We start from the raw sequence: 24,315 nt of genomic DNA, 5'->3' as shown, positions 1-24,315 counted from the left end.
GTGACACGAGTCAGCGATGACATTTTACCGTGTTATACGAGTCTCTTTTAGCATGTTATACAAATATGATCGCAATTTTTTCGGTGTGTTATACGAATCCGTGTTATATGAACCCCTGTTATAGGAGGGTCTACTGTAATTTCTGAAATCGACTATATCTCATTATATTGTAAAAATACAATTTAAATGAAGGAATTAAATGATCATGATTAAAATTTATATTTCTGCATAAAAAGAAAAAATATTTATTACATTTTTGAAGTATTAATTTATGGATATTATAATTTAATTTAGAATCATTGTTAATAACATTTGTATATTTCATTGATTTATATGCCATTATGTTTTGCAAATAATTTCTATTTATTGCAGTTGACAGCAGCAGTAGGTGAAGTGAAAATTAATAAATCAAAGTACAATTATTTAGAATTCCAGCCACATGAACCTGATGTTAGTGGTGAAGGTAATTTATTATTATTAATTATATATAATATTTAAATTAGGTATAACTGTGTAACATATTTACAATCTTATAATAAGTAAAAACAACATATTTCAAATTTATATGAAATTGATATTAACCATTAAAGTTTAAAAAATTAATTTTTCCTACTTCAAGGAAATGATTTTTTTATATTGGGGCAATCAAATGAAATGTAGCAGACACAGCTAAAACACACAGAAATCAATTTACATGTTAATAATCATCATTGTTGACAACACACTCTTCCCATTGACACCAGATGATGGATGCTGTGTTCATAAAATTCTCTTGGGTGGGATTGAACTAAATTTTGAACAGCCTCCTCCAGTGTATGGTTCAACTTAAACTTCTTGTCTTTCAAGCTCTTCCTGAGATCTCCAAAAATTATGTCCCAGGGCAGAAATCTGGGCTATAGAACAGGTGATCTGGTGTTTTCCATTTTATCCATATCAATTTGTCTTTTGTTCTGTAGGAAGTTTTGGAATACATATTATCATGCAACAAACTGACTCCCTGTGTTAAACAACCTGGATATTTGTTTTTGAGGGTGGTATGCAGGCTGCTGAGGATAACTGTGTGCTGTTCAACATTAATTGTGCAACCACCTTTGAGGAATTTCACAAGAATACTCAGATCCCTTGAGGATCTGAGTATAAAAACTAACTCATTCAGTAGTAGAGTGTTGATTATCTGAAATAATTGGGGGTGGGTCATTTTCAAATAACCAATCAAACTTGGTAAGAAAAGAATAAAAAAGTAAATATCCTAAATAAAGTAAAAATATTAATTTTAATTTTAGTACAATAGTAAAAAAAGGTTAAGGCATAGAAATTTAATACATAAAAATGATAAGAAATAATGAAAAAATTGTCTAATTTATTAGATATAAGCACTAGTCTAGTCTTTCATTGCAATTATAATATACTGATGAAACTTTGAATTCAAAGTAAAAAATACATAATAGTAAAATTAATATTAAATCAAATACAGTATTCACATAAAATATTTATTACAGTTTTTTTTGAAAGAAAGCATTGATTTTGCTTTTTTTCTTAGTTTTTTAACTTTTCTGAATTTCTGTTGTACTTGATTGTCATGAGTTGAAAAATTGCTTCTTGTTGAATTTCTAACATTGTCAATGTAACAGCTGGATGTTCAAGTGGTTAAATTGTCATCCTATTGCTCTGAGAACCAGGTAATGAATCCAGACAGGTTGAAAACCCCCAGAAATTTTTTAAGGGTGAGCTATCCTGGAACAATGAGGTCCTGTCCCTCACATCTGGTCACTCCATTGGGGACCTAGCTGAACTTGACACAGGCTTGATTAAAAAAGAAGCATTCTTAGTACCTAAGGGGCATTGAAAAAAATTAACCATGTCAATGCCTTTTCTAGTGCATCAAGTTCTTCACTCAACCTATACACAGTGAAGTACTGTATGTGATGCATTAGAAGTTTGTGACTCATTGATCATGCTTTTCTCTTGGTATTGTAATAAATAAAACTTAATACTAATAATTGATAACATGATAACTCAATAGCAGATCGCTAATAATTGTTATTAAGTAAAAAACTTCATAATTTCTGGATTGATTATAGGTGATTCAATATCAATTGTTACTATTGTAATTTGATATTTTAAGATTTAGTATTTTATATTATAAAATACAGAAAAATTTTCAATATTTAAAGTTTTCATACATAAATGCTAATTATAAATTGAATAAAAATACAAGTTAAAAATAGCCTGAAAAATAAAAACACTGAAAATTTTCTTTTTGTGCAAGATTTGGAATTTTATTTAAGATTCAGAAAGTTCTATTAAAATTCATTAATAGAAACTTTTCATTCAAAGAACAGAATTATCTTTACAATTATTTCTGTGAAGGAATTACAACTGAATCTTTATTTCATTTTCTAAAGTTTCAGATTACTAAAGATTAAAATGTATCAATCTTTTTATTTTTCAGGGTATTGGTAATTTTATATTTATTTACCAAGAAAGAAATCATTATAAATAGATTCTTTCTGTAGTTTGTGGGAATCGATTATTTGTACTCACACTGACACCTGGTCCACTATTCTCCAGAGAAAAGGTCACGACCATCTCCGACCTTTCTCCTCTTGGATCTATCATCACGCATTGTCACGTCACACTGAAACTCTATTGGCCCGTCTTCGTACTGATACAGCCCCATTGAACAAGTTTCTTTACTCAAAATGCCTGCGTGTCTTGCCTGACTGTCCCCACTGTGGCTTGTCAGAAACATCATCTCATCATTGGCTAGTTTGCCTGCAGTATGCAGGGGACTGCCAAGAATTGGGTCGTTCCTTGACCTTGGACCTTTCCATTGTTCATACTTTAACTCCCATATACTGGCCATAAGCTGACCTTCCTTCTCGTCAACATATGGAAGCCTTGGAATGTTTTGTGTACTGAACTAACCACTTCGCCTAATAGCTAAGTGGCATGCTTCGGAGAAAAAGCCAACAGGCTAGAGTCATCTTATTAACAAGAACGATAGATTCTTATTAGTTGAATATCTATTTATCTATCTATTATTTAATTTTTTCCATACTTTTATGGAATGACCTGCATGCTTCATATAAACAGGAGAGACCAGCAAGCCAGTTAAACTGTGACTAAAATATAAAATTAATCAGATCTAACAAACCTAGTTTTAATTAAATGTTAAAGAAAACATTCATCCAAGTAGAATAAAATAATAATATTGTTATTTCACTGAATTAAAACCAGGAAGATAAGTTTTCGTATACAAGACAATAAAACAATTAATGACTTATTCACATTATTATTATTAGTAGTAGTAGTGGTTAATCAGTGTGGGCTACATGGACCATCCACCCTGATTTTAAAAATAACACCTCAAATTTCACACAAAGTGGATGTTAATTGGTGTAAGCTGAAATAATTTACATCCAACTTCTTAAATTTAATATGTATATTTTTGTGTTTTTTGAATCAAATAACAATAAAATACACATTAAAAAAAGCACTTTTGAAATTCCATGAGTATTTTATGTTGTTAGAAAGAAGACAAAATGAAGAAATTAAACATATAATTGTAGTTTTCGATGTAATGCTGACAGTTTTACAGTTTTAGAATAACAATTTGTTTATTTTTATGTAACATAACACATTCATTTTTTTTTAATGTACCCTCTAGACAGGGATGTATAACCTCACTTAAACCGGCATACTTGCATTCCCTAGGGATAAACCAGCATGCTGGTTTTTACCATATGGAAGTATCTGATTTCATTGTCTCGCCAGATAAAGTGTCATTCCAGTCATTCTGTGAAATACAGTAATTATTGATTAGTATTTATGATACTTCTAAGTGAAATTCTTAAATAAAATACAAAAAATGCAGCAGTGAATTGCTTAACTTTCCAGCAACATTTAAAACTACATATTTGGTGTCATCTGTTATGATAATTTATTATTAAACACTTTTTATATTTTTAATTATTATAAAATGACAAAAAGCTTAATTTTGTGGGTAGGGATGGATTTTGTAAAAAATTATAAATGCTAATAATGAGTCAAATTGTTATTAAGTCAAACTCTACTGGAGATATGACATGCAACTCCCCTTTATTCCCACCCTGTTGACCATTAACCACCAAAATTTAATAGCATCAATCCTCCTAATACACTAATATCCCTGCATAATTTCAGAAACTTTCAACAAAAAGCACAGGAGTTATTAAGCTTCAAAAAGTGTGAACAGAATCGTGCCCCCACACACATACCCAAACATTCTTACATACAGAAAAAACTAAACTTTTTGTATTTCTCGATGCTTCAAGGTGCTGAGTCTAAAAATGTAAAAATTTTGGAGAGTTATTTTTTGACCAATTGCTATACTTTCCCCTCTCTTATATATAACAGAGCTGGGAAAGTAAAAATGTAACTATGTAGAATAGATTAACAAATATAAATGTTTTTGATATTCTTGCTAAAATAAATTTAATTTTCAAATTTTAAAATCAAACATAAAATAATAATATATTTATGCACTCATGTTATTGAGTGAAATGTTATAAAGGTTTGAATTCATTTTGTATATTAACTATTGTAAATTTTGTTCAGAATGTTAAATAAATTATTTAATATATTGAGATATTTATTTTTACTTTCAAATTTAATTTTAGAATATGGTCATATTGTGGAATTCTATGATTTTCCTGTTGACTTTAAAAATCAAGATCTTATGGCTATATTCAGCACTTTCAAGTAAGTAATAAAAGAATATTAAATGAGTATTGTAAAATATTTTTAAATTGCAAAATTTGTGGCATTGTATTGTAAAATATATTTTAAAATTTGTTATAGTAAAATTATGTCTTTTTAAAGTCTATTGTATTGGACTATAATATGGTTACATTTAATAATTAGATGTAGAATAATTTTGTCTAGAGATAGATGATTAAGTCACTATCTCATAATAAATTTAATAATTATAAATAAATTAATATTTAAAAAATATTTTAATTAAATAAAATGACCAAGGACTATAATATATATATATTTATATATTCAGGTGATTGTTGGATTATTATATTAACTCATTGGACTTTGAGATGTGTTTTATATGTATTTCCAATATAGAAGCAACACTAAAAGTTTTAACATCTTGTCCTTTCTCACAACCTCAGGAATAAAACAAGATGTGAGGACTTTTATTGTTGCTTCTATATTGTGAATTTATATATATATTTAATATTTAATTTATAAAGTTCTAGAAGAAAAGAATATACCCAAAGCAGAGCTCAAACCTACAACTCCAATATACCATGCAGACATTGCCAATTATCCAACCTGACCCTCAATCCAATCTTTGCCTCCAGAACTAGTAATAATTTAGATATAACCATACTGGCTACTCGTGTTGCCAACTGGAAATGTTTTCACCATACACTTAATAAGCTCTTCATAACAAACAGCCAGTTATAGCTTTACCCTAGCTTAGTATATGTATCAGGGCACCCAATGGACCTGGAAATCTCAGGAAATTTAACAGATAAGGGAAAAGTCTTGGAAATCTCAGGGAATTTGGTATTAAACTTGGAAAAGGAAAAACAAATATTATTGCAGAATGTACTGTATAATACATTGTATAATGGAAAAGGGAACAACAGAAACAATTTGAATGTGTACATTATTGTATCACATGATACTCTAAGATTACATTATGCATGCTGATTAAATTTAAGTATAATAATTACTAATATTTACTCCAATGTTTCAAGAAAGTATAAAATTTGATTTATGTGGCTTTAAATTGTTTTATGAAAAATCAAGCTTTTTCAATTGTACTGTAAAAAATGTACTGTACAGTACAGTACTTTTTACACTATATATACATCTTGTGGGATTCATTGAAAAGTAGTCAGCAACCCTAGCTAGCAGTAGTTTTCTTTGGAATTGAGGTTGTACAGGTCTACAACACAGTTTCAAAGCTCTTACCTAGTAAATGGTATGTACAATGCATCTACACTTCAGCAATGCTTGCCATTTACAATGATTGCAGGGTTTGGAACTGGTCACTATTTCAACTAAAAGTCAATTTTTTCATTTGTCACTATTTTTGCAAAATGTCATTAAAAGTTTCTTTTGGAAAGATGCTACCATATTTATTTTACTTTAATGTGACCCTTATTCAACTTTTTGAGAAGCTGAGAAATGAAGTGTGCATTAGATTTGAAGTATAAATGAGGACCTTGGAAGCAAAACATATTAAGTGACATTAGTATCATTTCCAGTATTATAGCATGTTAAACCTGTCAACTGTAATTAGTACAGATTTCACTGTGGTTAATTGATTTTTATTTCATTTGAGTGTAACCCATCTATCTAAATTATGCTGATTTTAATAGTGAAATTTATTTAAATTAACAAGTTTTGAATTTCCATATTTTAATAAAAATTTCATATTGGATCTGTATGTGATATACAATATTCTGCACATTTTGAAGCAATAATACATGACTTGATTAATCAAAATGAAAAAATTAATTATATTTTATAATAAAGGAAATTGAACCATCTTACAACTGTGAGTTTCACTTGGTAACATCAAATAAACTGTGAACTGTTTTTAATTTCTGCAGTGAGTTGTTTTCAGTTAGTCAGGGAAATTGGAAATTGTTGGACACCCTGTATATACACACAAATATAAACATTGAATAACCTGGTTCTTGATTAATATCAAAAGATCTACCAAACTGTATTAGCTATCTAAATTATTAATAGTTCTGGAGGTAAAGATTAGTTTCAGGTCCAAGTTGCATAACTGGCAATGTGTCCACACAGTATGCAGGAGTTGTGGGTTTGAGTCTTGCTCCGGACTGATTCTTTTCTTCTTGAACTTTCTATATTAAATATTAAGTACTAATTTATTTCTAATTATTAAATTTATTATGAGATGGTGACTTAATTGCAAAATTATTCTATATCTAATTATTAAATGTAGCCATATTATAACCCAATACAATCTGGCAGATAGTTTGATAGTAATCAAGAATCAGATCATTCAATGTTTATATTTGTTTATTTCTGATTTTATACACCTGTTGACTTTTTGACCTTAGAGATACCAGAGTATGCCATTCTAATTACAAACTTTGAGTGAACACTCAAGCTTCTAGGCTATTATTTTAGCACTGATAATATAATCATGCAGATTGTAGTTTTAGTGTTACAAAGAAATTCTGAGAAATTTCTGATACTATTGATATATTTAGCAAAGTTTGATTAAACAAAGATTTTTTGCATGTAACTATTTCACTAAAGCATAAAATATATAAAGTATTAATATGTTAAATTTCATATTTGTAAATAATGTTGTAAAGAGACAAAGATTAAATTTTATTTTTAATAATAATAATATGTTAATTATTTATCAAAAATTAGATAAATTTCAAAATAATTTCATAAGTTATCATTTTCAGATATTAATTAACAAATAAGTGTAATGTAATTTCTGTAAATTGTTCTTATATAGTTTGATTTTTAAATACAGTTTTTAAGTAAAAATTAAATTTTCTTTTTTGTATAAATTTTTTAAAAATGAGCTTTAATTTAAATAGACTTTTTAATTTAAATTTGATTTTTTGATTTGTAATAGAAATCCAGGATTTAATATTAAGTGGGTAGATGATACTCATGCTTTAGGTGTATTTTCAAGTCCTATTGCTGGTAAGCATTTGATAATTCTATTTATAATAATTAATTCATTACTGCAGTTAAAACTCCTGTTAAGTGAAATACAGTAGACTTCTTTGAACTAATATAATATGAATTTCCTCTTAGTTCAATCTGGATGTTAGTTCCCATCTGATTCCTATTTTAAAAAAATGTAAAATTCTATTGATAATTAGAACTCAATTGTGCCATCTGTTCATTCAAATCAAGAGCATGTGTTAATAGATTAACATCTTCCCATTTTTGAAAAATTAAGAAAAAAAATAAATTAATAAATTAAAATTTAAAAAACATTTTAAATCAGCTGGTACACAATTAGGGTAGTTTATGGTCATCCTGTGGTGCTTGCTCATCATGGTTTATTGTGGTCAATGCAGAGCCTTAAAGTTAGAAACTAAGGCGACCATTATCAAGAAGGTTGAGTCCAGTGGATTAAAATCAAAGATTGCTGATGAATACAGAATTAAACAAACCGTGCTGTCAACATACATAAACATGAAGGATTCAGTTTTTTATTCTTCATTCCATTGAATGCACTACTGTATCTTGTTTTGTATTTTTCATTGATTAAACATTATTTTGCTTACCATGTGGTGTTAATCTATTATTAAATTTTTTTTTCTGTAGCATCCAGAAATGGTCTGCTTTTAATTCAAACTGTTTAAGGCTATCCCTCTGAATGTGAATTAACAAGCGTCTACTGTATTTACATATGCTGCAATATCTTGAAATAAACAGGATATAAGTAATTCAGTCTGTAATGAAATGAATTTCTATAATGGATATTTGTATATCCATTATAAAAACTTTGCATATCCAGAAACAAATGTATTCTAAATTTATGAAGACCATCATACATTTAGAATACATTTGAACTGTGACTGAGTATTCCAAAATTGGAATGTTCCATCTCAGTAAAACCATTCAATTCAAAGGTGTAGGATCTGAAGCAGGCTTGTAAACTAGGCCAAAAACATTTGTTTCTAATAAAGTATTGCTGGAAGAAGTAAAAAGGGGTGATGTTGATTAATGCTAGGATAAGTTCTAGCTTTGAATGACAAATTGCATAAATGAAAAATTCATTACAGTTTAAATGTCAGAAATTGAATTTGTTTTCTATTCTATATACTTATTTTATATACAGTTTTAAATCTAAATGGTTTGCTTTTTCCAAGTTGTACTCTGTGATTTTAATAAAAATCCTTGCCAAATTATTGTTTATACCACTTATTAGTTGTTGGACTTTGCCTTTGCCTTTCCAAATAATTAGCATATTGTCCATACATTGTATGACTAATTTAATATTTTTATGAAATTCTCTTAAGGTCTTAACCACCTCTTTTAAAAATTAAAATCACCTACAAGTTTATATAGGACACTAAGTAAGTTTATTGTCTTGCAAGTTTTAACATATGTACAGTTACATACTATTCTCATCTCTTTATTCTACTGGTTATATTAGTATGTATATTTATTTAATTTTAATGCTTTGTTTTCTATATTTTAAAAATCCAAGTTAAAAATTGTATGTTGACTTAATACATTCTTTCAATTATAAATTTTCATATTCAATAATTAATTCTGTAAGTTGTTCCAAAAAAGAATAACAACTTTAAGTTTAAACTGATGATTACTTCAGTAGAGCTAAAAAAGTTTGTTTTAATAAGTAATCTTTGGTAACCAAAAGAAGCAGTTAGTCCATGTAATTGTCAACATGGTATCAAATTTCATTAACTTTAGAGAATTGAAAACTAAATTTTATACATTAGTTACAGTAATTAGTTAACATTAATCATAGATTAATACATTAATATGTTCAATATTAATTTCCTAGCTATGGATGCCCTTACTTTGAAGCACCCCTTATTAAAAGTTCGTCCACTTTCTCAAGGTATCAGAGAGTCAAAGTTTAAAGCCAAGAGATGTGCAGGTATGTTTGTTTACATTAAAAATATAAATTATACAATGTTTATATTTAGCTTGTAATATTTAGAATATGAAATGATAGAAAATATACATCTTTAAATTATAGTATCCATTTAGCAAAAATAATTAAATCTGTTATAATTAAGGAATTTAAATGATTCAAATGATTTGTTAAAGATAGTCTTCTGGAAAGTTTGTAATGTTTTTTAAATGGAAGTTAACATGAATTACTTTTGACTGAGATTTATTTTAATCAATAATATAGTTTCAGTTTTGTTGAATCACCTTCTCCCATCTCAATCAATTTATAATTACCATGTTTATACAAAGTTTTACTATTTGAACAAAAAAAAGACTTGATGATGTAGAATGACACTTCAAAGTTTTAAAGTTTTTGTCAGTAAACAAATTTTGCAGCAATTTGAAAAAATGAAAAATCTGTTGGGACCAAGTCTGGAGAGCAGGGTAGATGTGTTAGAACTACCCAATTAAACTTGCATAACTTTTGCTGAGTGCAGTTTTGCATTATCATGATGGAACACTACACCATATCTTACTACTTCTGATCATTTCTCTTTAATGACAGCTTTTAATTTATCCAATTATTGACAATATATTAACATTTATTACAACAATTATTTACTGTTTGGTTAAATTACTAGTAACAGTTTCATTAGGTTTTAAAAGTTCATAGTAAGTGATTCTGTTCTAATCACACTAGACACACATAATTGTCTTTTGATTTAATGGTAACTTTAGTGTTGTACAGATTACATTGCCAGAATTGGACCAATGTCTTGATCTTTTTATATTGCTGTCTAGAACCCATTTTCCATCACCTGTTATTAATCTATTCAAAAATGGGTCATTCTTTTGCTTTTCACTTAAAGAAACATATGCAGATACTTTATCAAACAAATTTTTCTTTGAAAGAGTGTGGGACACCCATATATCATACCTACTAACTGTGCCAGTTCTTTTGATATAGTCAAAAGCTGTTGATTTTGAAATACAAAGCTTGGCTACAGTCTTCTCCACAGTTTGTTTTGCTCCTTATTTCTGCATGAATGAGATTGTGATCTTTAGTTGAAGGTGTCTGCCTGAAAAGGTTCATTTATAACAAAAACTTTCCTGTTTAAATCTAGCAAACTATTTCCTTCATGCACTAAAGGAAAGAACACTCTCTGTAAACACTCCTCATTGCTTCCACTTTGTTACTTCCTGTTTAAACTCGTACAACATGACATGTCACAAAAGCTCTAAGGTTATCCATTTTCTGTTAGAGATACAAAAATTAAAAAATTAATGGTTAAAAAGAAATTAGCATTGTTGCTACATTCAGCATCGACAGTAAAACTTCTCTAACTTGAAGCTTGAGTTACAGATGATTCAAGTTAAAGAACAATAGTGAAAAACGTCAATTCTGAATAGATTTGTATTTTTACCTCTCTTGCATTATATAAAGAATCTTTGATAGTTTTTTGTTTTAAACAGCCTGTATAATGTCTTTCAGCAAAATTTTCAATGTAACTAATGTATTGGAATCTAATAATTTTGCAGATACTATCTTGTTGAGATAAAGTGAGAGGACCTCTCACTTTGGACTGGAACATTGTCTGCAAATGATTGTTGGACAGTAGATACAACTAACTGTCTGAAAATTTCATGGAAATCTGATAATTAGGATTTCCATTTTGGATAGAATATTAAAATTCAAGTCAGGGAAGTTGAAAGCAATGTAAATCAGTGTCAGGGAACCATGAAAACCTTCAACTTGAAGAAAATTTGAGTTAAGAAATTCAAGTTTGACTATCAAAAATTTGTGTCAACTGTTTAAATTACTAGCTTTATACCTTAAAAAATTATTAGGAGAATTTTATCAAATAAATGCATTTGTCATAACAACTCAATAACTCTTTTACAAAATAAACAATTTTAAGTTTGTATCATCAAAATTAATTTTTCTATTTTTGTAGCACAGATTTACATGCAATGCAGTGCTTCCATTTAAAATTAATTAGAACTTGTTTTTGTTGTTTAGTGATAAAGAAATAGCAGACATTATAAAGTATGGTATTTTTTATAAGAAAAATTTTATTTTAAATTGCTATTATGCTGAATTTTTTCTGTATTTATTTGTGTGTGTGTGTGTGTGTGTGTGTGTGTGTGTGTGTGTGTGTGTGTGTGTGTGTGTGTGAAGGCATGATTTTGTTCATCCAGTTTGAAGCCTAATAACTCCTGTTCCTTTTATTGAAAATTTCTGAAATTTTGCAGGGATGTTTGTGTATTATGGGGATTGATGCCATTAAATTTTGGTGGTTAAAGGTCAAAGTTGATGGGGAGATAGAGAGGATCAAATGTGTGAGATCCTGGAGACGAGAACCGAATTTATTTAATTATGTCAAAATTTAAAATATTATTTAGTCGTTAAAAACAACAAATTTTTATACTTTTGAAGGAAAAAGCTTACGAAAGGGTAAATCAAACTTCCTTTCTTGACTGATGATTTCTCGTGGCAAAATGATATCACAGTGCATCGGTGTATCTTGTCATATGATAAAAATTCAAATGGCTGATTGGAGAAAACCCAGAATAAAAAAGGCAGAGATGTCTTGGCACATATGGCCAGATAACAATGAACTGCCATAGAATGGTGACTGTCATAGAAAAATACCCATAGAAGCTGGCACGGACTCTGCCATATAGAAGTGTGGACTGCCATAAGGAGCACAGATCCCAGCTTCATCTGTTATTTGTCTCCTAACCCACTTCCATCTCCAATCCACTCCAAAAGCAAGCCTCGCATACTAAGGAAGGCATATGTCAAGCTGCCAGAGGCATTATTATAATCACTTGTAAACTCTCTCTCTTGGAAATTAGAGGTGTGTAATTAGGCCATTGACCTAGATGTAATGTTTATGCCAATTATATTTATCCATTGTTTTGCTTGCTAAACAATGCTTTAATGCTTATTATTAAATGCTTATTTGTTAAATGGAGGTTGAGTGATATTACATTAAATACGAACACAGACTCCGATCAACTGTATTCACACCTCTCTCCACTTGAAAGAAATTGAGCCCTCCTATTTCAAAGCCATCCACTGACCTAGTGAGTAGGTCTCATGACTCGACAACATTTGAGGATTAGAGTATCTCTAAGCCCTTGCCCATATTTTCACATATGTCATATCACAAGTGGGGTCATACTTAATGAAGATTTTATTTGTTATTAGCATTTACAGTTTTTTATAAAACTCATCTCTACCTTCAAAATTAAGCTTTTTGCCATTTTATAATAATAATATAAAAAGTTTCTTAAATTAAATAAAATTTTATAACATATGGTGCTATACACAATTTTAACTTTTGCCATGAAAGTTACACAACTTGTTGCTGGTTTTTTTAATGAAGTTATTCAAACAAATTAATACATCTGTAGCTTCATAAAAAAAATTCTTGATTTGTAACTTTTCCAAATTCCTTCAAAATCTTTATTTAGCTGCAAAAAGATTTTTTGATTTAAAGGCTCGGGCTTTTCTACTAGCTTAGCTGGTCTTCATCATCATTTTCATCATTGAGTTTATATCATCAGTTTCTGTGGAAAAAATGCACAAGCACAAAAATAAAAGCTTGAAATAATAATGAAAAACAAAATAAAAGACAGCCCTATTTTGAAACTCCCTCTAATAAAAAGTAATTTATTCCCTGATAAATGGCACTGTACTGATGCAAAAATATAGAATATACATAATTCTGACTTCTGCATTTATACATCCCCATATTTGGGTTGCAATAGCACAAATTTCTACCATTTTGTTCACATCTTACAGGTTTTGGTTTTCAGAGAACATTTATTAAGTTAATGCAATCATTTTACTTAAATGTATTTAAACTTTTCACCCCTGATCTGGATAGTCTCTACTTTACTTAGGTTCTAACTTTTGCACTTTTACTATAGTTTTTTTTTTTTTTTTAACTCTTTCTGCTCTGTGGGCATTAAGAGAGCTTCTTTTTGCAAGCCTATTATGGGTTCAGCCAGGTTCAAATGGGGCAACTAGGTAGAGAGGGACAGGGCCCGACATATCCAAATGGACCACCCCTGAAAAACTCCTGGGGATTTTTCGACCCATCCGGATTTGATCCTGGGTCCCCAGAGCGGTAGACCTCTATTTTTATCATCTGGCAGTTGGTTTTACTATAGTAATTATATTTATTTAGCTTGAACAATAACCTTAAGTACTTTTTCAGCAAGACTATAATTTATTTAAACAAACGTTCTCAATCTTTTTCATAAATCTGCATCAAGTTTAATGTTTAAACTAGAAGATTCAAACAGTTTGAAGTTTCTAGTTTAAACATTAAACCTGGCACAGACCTATGAAAAGGATTGTTTGTTTGCACATTTGTTTTTGTTGCACAGAAACATTTGTTTAAATAAATTACAGTGTTGCTGAGAAAAGTATTTAAAGTGTTGTTCAAGCTAAATTAGTTTCAGCTTATGTAGAAGTATTTATATATTTCTTTACTTAAATTAAGAAATATTTATTATTATAAATTATATAAATTTTTTAAAATTTTCTAATCATATAGAATATCCCGAGCCAAAATTATATTAATAATTCAGGATTGATTTTTCTATATGATTATCTGAGTTATGTCCTGATACTGAATCCACTTTATCATTTGACTATTAGTTTATTTGTAGTTACAAATATATGTGTTTATTTTAAAAATAAACTAGCATAATGAAGGAGATAACAATTATGATACCAGAAAAACCTAAAATATCAAAAGCAAGTTATTTTGTCCACTATGAGATTTCAAAGTTCTACTCTTGATTGCTCATAGAATACTATGACATTAAAACAGTTAACTAATTTAAGCACTGTGTGTGTATTTTTAAAGATGTATGATTTAATTCAATAATCAATTCTTTTTATTCCTAGATTTAATTTATTTTTAAAAAATCAGTTAAAATAATCAGTCACAATTAAAAAGATAATTATGGTTATCTGATGATAATCTGGATTTTATGTATAGATTGATCTAGATTATATATAGATTAAGTATAGTCTAAACAATATTTTTTATGATTTTGATCTTTAAAGCTCTGAAAATGAAAAGAAATATTTGAAAGCACTTTTGCACATTTTCATGAATTGGAATTTATTTAAGATGTTTTTTCAGATATCATTCAATAAATAGTTTCTTATAAATAAAGCTGGAAGGATTATTTGTGATTAATGTAAAATATTTCATAAATCTAAATTCTAAATGTCTAATAAAAATTAAAAATATATTTTCTTTAGAATTTTTGCAACCATATAGACCACGACCAGAAACATCGGCAACATTAGCAAGACGATTAGTATCAGGTGCTTTGGGTGTTAGGTTAAATGTTCCTAAAGAACAAAGAGAATTGGAAAGACAACAACTCAAAGAAGCCAGAGGTAAATTTATTAAAATGAAAAATGTAATTTTAATTAATTAAAATTTTAAATACTTAAAAACATTTTGTATTTGATACTTATTGCTATTTGTGTTAGCTTGAAAATATATTTATTTATAAACTAATTTTTATGTTCTAGAAATTATAATTAATAATAAAATTATAATATATTAACAACAAAACGGTTTTCAGATAAAAAGAAGATGAAAACACTTTGATTTTTTAAAAGTGAAGTCTTTAATTTTTCTAATTTCAGGAAACATTTTTCTCATATTCAGAATTCCTAAAATTTAAACAGAAAATTTATCCAATTTATTTATTGGATTCTAGTTTTTAAAATTCTATTTGTATCAGATGATCAAACAAAAGGAGAGCTTGCAAGAAGCATTAAGAGTTCATTGAATCAGACTATGAGTTGACCATGTTTGTTACTGCTTTGTTATGCATTACAAGAAACACTTAAATCTTGTAAGTTATCTCTCAGACAAAGTCTGAAGAAAGTAACACTTGAAACTCCAAAAACATAAATAATAGTCTGAAAGACTATTATTTATGTTTAATGTTTAAACATGAATAATAGTCAAGAAATAATAAAAGAATTAATAAAAAGTACGTGGCCGGCGTTAATTACATTCAGTAAATATAAAATATAATTTTATAAAATATAAAATATAATATACAGTCAAACCTGTTTTTATGCGGGGGATAGGGACCGCATTAAAAAAAACGCATAAAAAAAATCTCACGAAACTTCACGAATGGCTGTAAATAATAGTTTTCGCAACACAATTAAAAAATATTTTTTTTTATGCGGTCAACAGGGACCGCATAAAAAAAGTCTCACATAGAAAATAACTCAAAACCGTACGAAATAGAATTTATTGACAACAGATGTCAGCACTTGACTGCATCACCTGGTCTATCGTCTGTTTTACATATTTTTGTCCAGGTGGTGTTTTGTTGACTTAAAAAGTAAATTATTTCATTTTTCGCATATTCATGCAATAATATTACTATAATAAGTGCATTTATGCTATAATAAGTTTATTTAGCTATAATAAGTCAACGTAAGACATGACGAATCGCACGAGACTAGTCGCCAACTATACCGCACAAATTAAAAATTCGCATTAAAAAATCGCACAAATAAAAATCGCACATAAAAAGAGCGCATAAAAACAGGTTTGACTGTATTTTATATTTACTGAATGAATAATAGTCTTTCAGACTATTATTTATGTTTTTGGATAAAACTATGGATAACCCATAGTTTTATCCATAATTTTATTATTTTTATAGTTCTATGAACAGACCTGTGAAATAATGCATTGATGAATAATGATATTTATTGGATTTTCTTCAAAATGTCTTGAAGTCTTTCTTATATAATATTTTGTTCATAGTAACTCTTTTTTGTCCTACACAAACCCTGTGGCTGCCACTTATTAAAAGTTTGTAAATGTAAACCTTTATAGGCACAAATGATTCAGTATTTTTGCATGAAGTGTCAATTTAATGTTTGATAACTTTTCATTTTAAAAAATTTTCTGTTCTGTAGTATAAGATATTCCAGTTATTACATTTAGTTTATATAATTATAATGAACTGTGAGTAGATGATTCATTATGAATCATTTGGGCACCATCAATTTGCTGCATCATCCAACTCCTCTTGCTACTTCTCAGGAGTTTTTGTTTGATCACCTGATATTATTCAATTACAGTACAAATACAACCAAATCTTGGTACAGTGATTATTGATTAATCCCTTCATAATGATAAAAAATATAGTTATCTAGACAGTTTGTATTAGTTCAATATTGATACAAAACTTATCCCAATTGAACAATATCCTTTACTGTGATAAATTTCTGTTTAGTGATACATTTTTTTTTACTAAATTTGTAAAATGCAATAGTATTTTCCTTTCTCTACAATAGTGATAATACAGTAAATTAAACTTTAATTTATTACTTGTTTTGGAATCAAAATGTGGTGTTTTCGTTAATACAACAATTCCAGCAAGGATGTTACCTGCACTCAGTAGGCAGATGAGAGTGGTTGCCAGATTTAGTATGTTTTTGTTAAATTGTTTGTTAATAATAATAATACTATAATAACATGCCTAATATTACTGTTTTTCTGTTCTAAAATTGCCTAACTTTGTAGAAATACCCTTATTTGTAGTTAAGATTAAATAAGATAATAAGAAATAAAATCTTATTAATGAGAAATGGGATACATTTTAACAATAAATCTTTCTACAATAATAATATTTTTTGTTCTGCTAAATATTACTATAGAAGGATATGATTGTAGTTTTAATTTGCTGTTCTTTGAAACATTAACTGATTTCATAACTTAAAGAAACTCTTATGTACACAGATGTCCAAAACCTAAGGATGGATAATGTTTGTACATCAATAGACAGAACTGTAGATGAATGCAGACAAATATGGCAAGAACTATGTTACTCAATATCTAACACAGTAGTGTGTAATAACTTGTGGGATTTTACAAATCAAAGAATGAAAGTCTTTGGTGAAAAAGATACATACAGCAATTGGACAGAGATGGAGAATGGATGGAAAGATGGAAAGTGCTTACCAATACCTAGGCAGAAAGACCTGTCAGTGTGGAATATGTCCACCTCGACCTTCAATGTAGCACTCAATGTTATGGAGAGCTTGTCACCAAGACTTTTTCCAGCTATCACCACTAGCAATTGTGTTCATCCTTAAGTTTTGTATGTTTGTGTATACCAAGTCCAGAAATGTTACTCACTTTGTGAAATAGGCAAAAGTTTATGTAATTTGTAAAATAAGCACATAGACAATTTTCCCGATTCATAAATTAGCAGTTTGTCTATTTTTTGAAACTGCTATTTTATATTTTCCAATAAGATGTGACTTTTGTTTTGCTCATTGAACACTCTCGTACACCCTCACTGAACCTTTATCTCCGGTACTGCTTAACTTTCGGAAAACATCCGAGTTTTCGGCCTCATCTAAGGTCTGCTTCGGGTTAAATGAAAACACTGTTTCAAAAATCATTCTAAAAGTGGAATCCAATTTCAAATGTTGAGTTTTAAAATAAATTTGAACATATGCACATGTTATGGAGCATCGGTGATTTCTTGCTCATCGCATATGTAGCGCCAGGCATATGAAAGCATGTTGCTTGTCTTTAGACTTTATACATCTTGTCCGACTGGCCCTGTATATTTTAAGGGCTTTGAGGCCTTTCACACTGAGTGGTCAGTGTGAAAGGCTCTCTTTATCAGTCTGGTATTGGATAGGTCTGCCTCTGGGTCAGTGGCATAGGTGGTACATATGCGACGAGCAAGAAATTGCCAACATTCCATAACACGTGCATATGTTTGAATTTATTTTAAAATTCAACATTTGAAATTGTTTCAAAAATTGTTCTAAGATTAGAATCCAGTTTTTTCATTTAACCTGAAGCAGACCTCGGGTGGGGCCGAAAACATGTTTTCCAAAAGTTAAGCAGTACTGGAGATAAAGGTTCAATGAGGATGTACGAGAGTGTTCATAAAAAACAGGTAATCAAGTTAGAAGATATTGTGATTTGCTTATTGAATTATGATTTAGAAAATGTTAGGCAAATTATCTTAGTATTGTCTTGTGAAGATTACTTAATGATATTTTATACTTCCTAATGCAGGGGTTGCACTGCATAGTGTCAAAATCATCACTTGGCGATATTTTTATTCAAGTGGCAATAAAAAATATAATACTGGCAATTGCAAGTGGCAATAAAACCCCAGTTTGCTTGTTTTGAAATTCAGCGTGATATTGAATCACAAATCACACTTCAGGAAAAACAGCAAAATGTCTGCTTCTGTACAATGGGAGTCCTGTGCACCACATGCCTAGTGATTTCATGATGTCACATGGCAAGTTTAGATAGAAAAGTAGGAAGTGATGTTGGGAATCAAAGGAAGTTTTGTACAATGCTGTCCAGCATTTCTATAATGGGAATTTTTTTATCAACTGACTTTTTTCATTTTGATCTTTTTTCAGTAAACTAAAACAAAAATTTTGGCATGACCCAGAACCTGTGAAATACTGTGATCAAATGTATTATTCAGAATTATTCATTAAATAATTATTCGAAAGTGATTCCTATTGCTAACATGGGAAGGGTCAGACATGGGTCTCTGATTCAAACAAAACTTGGTGAGCATGAGCACATAGCCTTAAACATAAGCAGCTCCTTGTCCAAATAAAAAGACCCACTTCTTAACCATTTCCAAAAATTGGGTCTGTGAAAATTGTGTGTTTAGCTTATTTTGCAAGTGTTATGTTCCAGAGTGGCAATAGCTGAGTGAATAAAGGTTAGTTCACACTGAGCGAATAGCAAAAGTGAATGAGAAAAGCTAAAAGTGATTTTTATTTGCTTAGCAAAATTGATTCACACAATCAAAAGCAAAAGGCGATTGCAAATTTTAATCAGCCAATCATTTGCAAGCAAGAGATAATGTCATCTTGAAAAACAAAATGGCCTCTTTCAATATTCTGCTGTTAACCACATTATTTTCATTTCTTATTTTCTCAATAAATAAACAAATGCTGGATGAGAGGAATATTAAAAAACTGAGAATTACAGCATCTACTCTACTGTGTGAGAAAGTTTCTGTAGCCATCTTGAAAACAACAAGAACTACATGACAACTAGTGGGAATATGATTGGCGGCAAAACTTTTCACTAGCAAAAAAGCTCTACAGTTCCGAACTTCGAAGTAATTCACGAAATGGTAAAATTCACCTGAAGCAATGTTATGTCTGATGTGTTATTCACTCTGTTTTTTGCTTTCACCAGTGAATTGCACTCAGGGTGAACTAAGCTTAAGATGCTAAGTACTGGAGTTAGACGATATAGATTCAAAACTTCGGAGTTTTAGTTTTTTTTTAATGTATAACTTTATTATTTTACCACAGTATTATTACTATTATTCCTGATGTTTAAAGCTTATAAAACAAGAGATTAAAAATTGTGACATCATTTTCTGTTTAGCAAAAGCAAGCCTCCATAAATTTAACTCTTTTATGGCATTAAATAAGACTTGTTTCTTCACATTTAATATACTGTGTTTTCACAAGCAAATAAGCTTCATTCACATGGACAGAAAAGATAAGTGATATGGAAATAGGGTAGCATAATTGCAGTATTTTATCTTTTTAATTGTTAATATTATGGACAATTTCCTCATGTGCTCACTTCAAATGTCATAATACCACCATATCTGAAAATAAATATGAAGAAAATTTTATAAGTTTTAAACATGAGGATTAATAATAGTAATAATGCTGTAATAAATATTGTTACTCATAAAAAAAACTAAACTAAAATACTGAAGGTTCAAACCTATATTGTCCAGCTGCAGTGCCGAGTGTCTTATTCACATTGCTATCATTACTCTGGGATAAGAAACTTCAAAGACATAAGCTAAACACTAAATTTTCAGAGGCCCATTTTTTGGAAGCGCTTGAAAAATGGGTCCTGTTATTTAGACGAGGAGCTGTTTGTGTTTAAGGCTACGTGTTTAAAGCACCAAGTTTTATTTGAATTGGAGACACAAATAATTATAAAAGCCTTACTGTCCTTAAATTCTAATATTATTGTTAATTGTCTACTTGGACTTTACTACAAGTGTTGTAATAAAGAAATTTTGTTCTTTCCTGAACTAACTCTCATTACTGTGCCAATCTTTAAACACCAGTATAAAGTCCTATTAATAAGTAAAGTCCAAGTAGACAATTAACAATAATATTGGAGACCCAAATGTTTGGTCCTCTCCTTGTGAATGACAGTTTAACATGTTAAACTGTCATTCACATGTTTGCTTTCCAGACACTAAACTGATAAGGCTATCAGGATAAGATTGCAGATGCGAACGATGCTGTTGGAACCTTAACAGAACTGTAGAGCATGTCCACAGGAGAAAGAAAGTCAAAGGAACCTTACCTTTAAATGTAACCCTTTGCAAGATATAGCCCCTTGAAATCAGCCTAAAGCCTATCTCCAGGTGCTGTAGTGAGTCACACTGCAAAGTCTAATGTGCATTTAACAGTCAGTCAGCAGTTAATCAGATATTCTAATATTTATCGGTAAAGAATAAAGAAAAGTCTGACACCCAACTCTTTGCGAGCTATTTGCCTCCAAATATGGAACCCAATGCTTGCAGTTCCAGTTGCCATCTTACTTGCAGATGTCATGCTTGCAAGCAAATTATGATATAAGCATGGCAATCAGTGCCTATAACAAATAATAAATGTGATATCTTATACTATAATAATAAATGTGATATCAAATAATAAGCTATTCTCCATTCTCTGCATTGTCAATGCTTGCTATTGCATGCCTTGAATGATGCTCTGCATGTAGTCATGTGCTTCGGTACTCACTATCACCTGCTCCTCAGTGCCCAGTGAGCCCCTACACCCATCTAAAACTATATAACATCAGGTACTCCACGAAGAGTGAAGTGGGGGCTACTCGAAGCCAGCATAGTTGTGTGGGCTAAATAGTTAAACGTGGAGTGGTGTTGCAACTCATGATCACATGCAGCTGATTTTGGGGGATATTATCTCATGAAAGGTCACATTTAGAGGTATGGTTTCTTTGATCTTTTTTCTCCTAATGACAAGCTCTATAGCTTTGTTAAGATCCCAACAGTACCATTCACATATGCAATTTTACTGCTACCAGCACCTGCATTAATTAGTAAGTAAAACTGGTGGCAATAAATAATTTGAAGTGGTGAAAGAAATTTAAAACTGGCAAAATGATGGCAATATTTTTAAATTTTCCAGAGTGACCCCTGATAATGATGTTTATTACAAACATGTTACTTTAAATGCTGGATTAGGTCTTAAACATAAACAGGTTCCCCTGCTATCTGAAAATAGAGCATTTCTGTGAATGCTTTTGTAAGTCAAAATAGTATAAAGCAAAGAAGCAGTTACCATTACTTTAAATACAAAACTTTTTAGCATTTTCAGACTCAAAATTAACTTATTACATCACATAAAATCTAAAATAATATTAACACACAGTTACATTTCTACTTTATGTAGGCTGTGTAAGTACAGTGTAGTTAGCAAAACTACACCAGAAGTACTCTTCAGTAAGTAATCTTTATGCTTTGAAACTGCTCTTGTCTTTAAAAACCAATCAAACCATCCATTACTATTTTTGAATTGCACTTTTTCAATACTTTTATCACCATTATCCATTTTTTCTGTTTTAGCTTATTGAAAAGACTGACTACTTTCTTCTTAAATACTGATAAGATAATAGAACACTAGGCTTTGTATACCCATCAATTTACTCAAACAATAGACTTTCCATTCTATTAATTCATTTTTCTAATAGATACACAAAATAAATTGATGTTCACCAACACAATCTAATGCTATGGTGTGATGCTGAATGTTGTTCCTAGAGAAGGTGCTTCAAGATGTCACTTGCTGTTTGCTTTTCAAAGTGCTCAATGCCTCTAAAACAGCACACTTGCAAAACAAAAAATACAAAAAATAGCATTTAGTGTTTAAGTAAGTGAAAATCTTCTTTAGATTTCTTGAGGTTAGTAAAAACAAAATAATAAATGTACTAATATAGGTTTTTTGTAAAAATAAAATGGCATAAAGTAAACTTTTGTAAAGCAGAAGATACTCATATAATAATAAAGTACTTACAGCAAAAACTTTCAAAATTAGAACTCCAAAAGAACAATAAATGAAAACAAAACAAAAGACATAAATTTACTACAATGCAGCATTAATACGACTCGTATCACTTGATCAATTTGCCCATTTTGTAAATGTAGGAGGAATATTGCCAAATTCCTTTAACTGTCTGTTTTATGAATTATGTAAATTTTTGCCTATTTTATGAAATGAGCAGAATTTCTAGATTCAGCATAATATGTATGTATGTATATATATTTTATGCTGAATTCATTTATTGACACTTTAGGACTTGCCTATACTGATAACAATATGTGAATAATGTCATTTATTTATAAAACTAACTAAAGGTTAATCTCAAATTAAAATTTGTTGACTTTAATTTAGTATTGCTTTGTTCTTGTGTATTTAAATATTGATAACAAACCATAATTTTTTAATATAAATTTGAAAAATATATTTAAAACCTCTCTTTACAGATAGAAGACGACAAGCAGCAAAACAAAAACAAGATATTTGGAATGGAGTTGTATCGTAAAACAAATTTGACTTGGTTATTTTTATTAGAATCTTTGCAAAAATTTGAAATTACTGACTAATGAAATATCTATAAATGATTTTAAAAACGTAAAACCAATGACAAGCATTGTTGGGCAATTTTAATTATTTTTGTAAATATATTGTTACTTTTATCATGAAACTTCAGTTGATATTTTATATAAAAATTGTTACTCCAAATACCTTCAGAAAGAAAGATGGATTTGAAAATTCTATACATCCATATACAGATATGTATATACACATACATACATTCTACCTATATATATACATACACATACTGTTATATATATAAATTATTGTCTCATTTTATCACTTTTGCTAATTAATCTAATTGAAAATTAATAATCAAATCCATTCATTATATTGCAGTTTAAATCAGTTAAAATTAAAGTGATATTATAATAATTTTTAACAACTTAAAGTGAATATTATACTATATACTATATACCATTTGTTTAAATAATTTTATAATTAGAAGAATCTGTGATGCTGACATTTGAGGAATTGTTTTTTTTTTATATATATATATATACATATATACTTTTTAGATACCAAACCTATTGGATGATTATTTTAAAAAGTTATGTATATGTATATATAAATGATATGAAATACTTAAATCTTACTGAAAGGTGGATAAATTTTGAATGAAAATAGAAATTATACCTTTAAGAATTAAAAAAATTTATTTTTATGTAATATATTTTTGCATCAACTCAATTCATCATATACAATCAATTAATAATGAAACATTATTGATTTGATATTTTAAACAACATATTTAAAATGAAAATGTACATTAAATCATTCTTTTTGTCAAATCTGAATATTGTAAACAGATTTTTGATATTTGTTCTCAGTAATTTTGTAAAAAACATAAATAACTAAATTTTAATTTTATCCTAAGAAGATTTATTTCTTATGTTTAAAATTAATAAAGCCAATAAAAAAAT

General features: G+C 29.1%; 1 protein-coding gene across 1 annotated transcript in view; it reads left to right on the top strand.

The window, feature by feature from the left end:
- Nucleotides 1-23,743, top strand: part of LOC136980706 (R3H and coiled-coil domain-containing protein 1-like) — a 52,901-nt gene extending 29,158 nt beyond the window's left edge. Inside the window, exons 6-11 of the mRNA XM_067276896.1 lie at nt 373-463; nt 4,662-4,743; nt 7,637-7,707; nt 9,548-9,643; nt 14,951-15,091; nt 23,281-23,743. Of these exons, the coding sequence (XP_067132997.1) occupies nt 373-463; nt 4,662-4,743; nt 7,637-7,707; nt 9,548-9,643; nt 14,951-15,091; nt 23,281-23,339 (540 nt within the window). The 3' untranslated portion in view covers nt 23,340-23,743. The remainder of the gene's footprint in view (nt 1-372; nt 464-4,661; nt 4,744-7,636; nt 7,708-9,547; nt 9,644-14,950; nt 15,092-23,280) is intronic.
- The last annotated feature ends 572 nt before the right edge of the window (nt 23,744-24,315 follow it).

The sequence above is a fragment of the Centruroides vittatus genome, unplaced genomic scaffold (genome assembly GCF_030686945.1).
Source record: "Centruroides vittatus isolate TY-2023 unplaced genomic scaffold, ASM3068694v2 contig_717, whole genome shotgun sequence".
In the NCBI taxonomy this organism is placed as follows: Eukaryota; Metazoa; Arthropoda; class Arachnida; order Scorpiones; family Buthidae; genus Centruroides; species Centruroides vittatus.
Note: the sequence above shows the minus strand (reverse complement) of the source record. Positions and strands in the feature narration are given on the sequence as shown.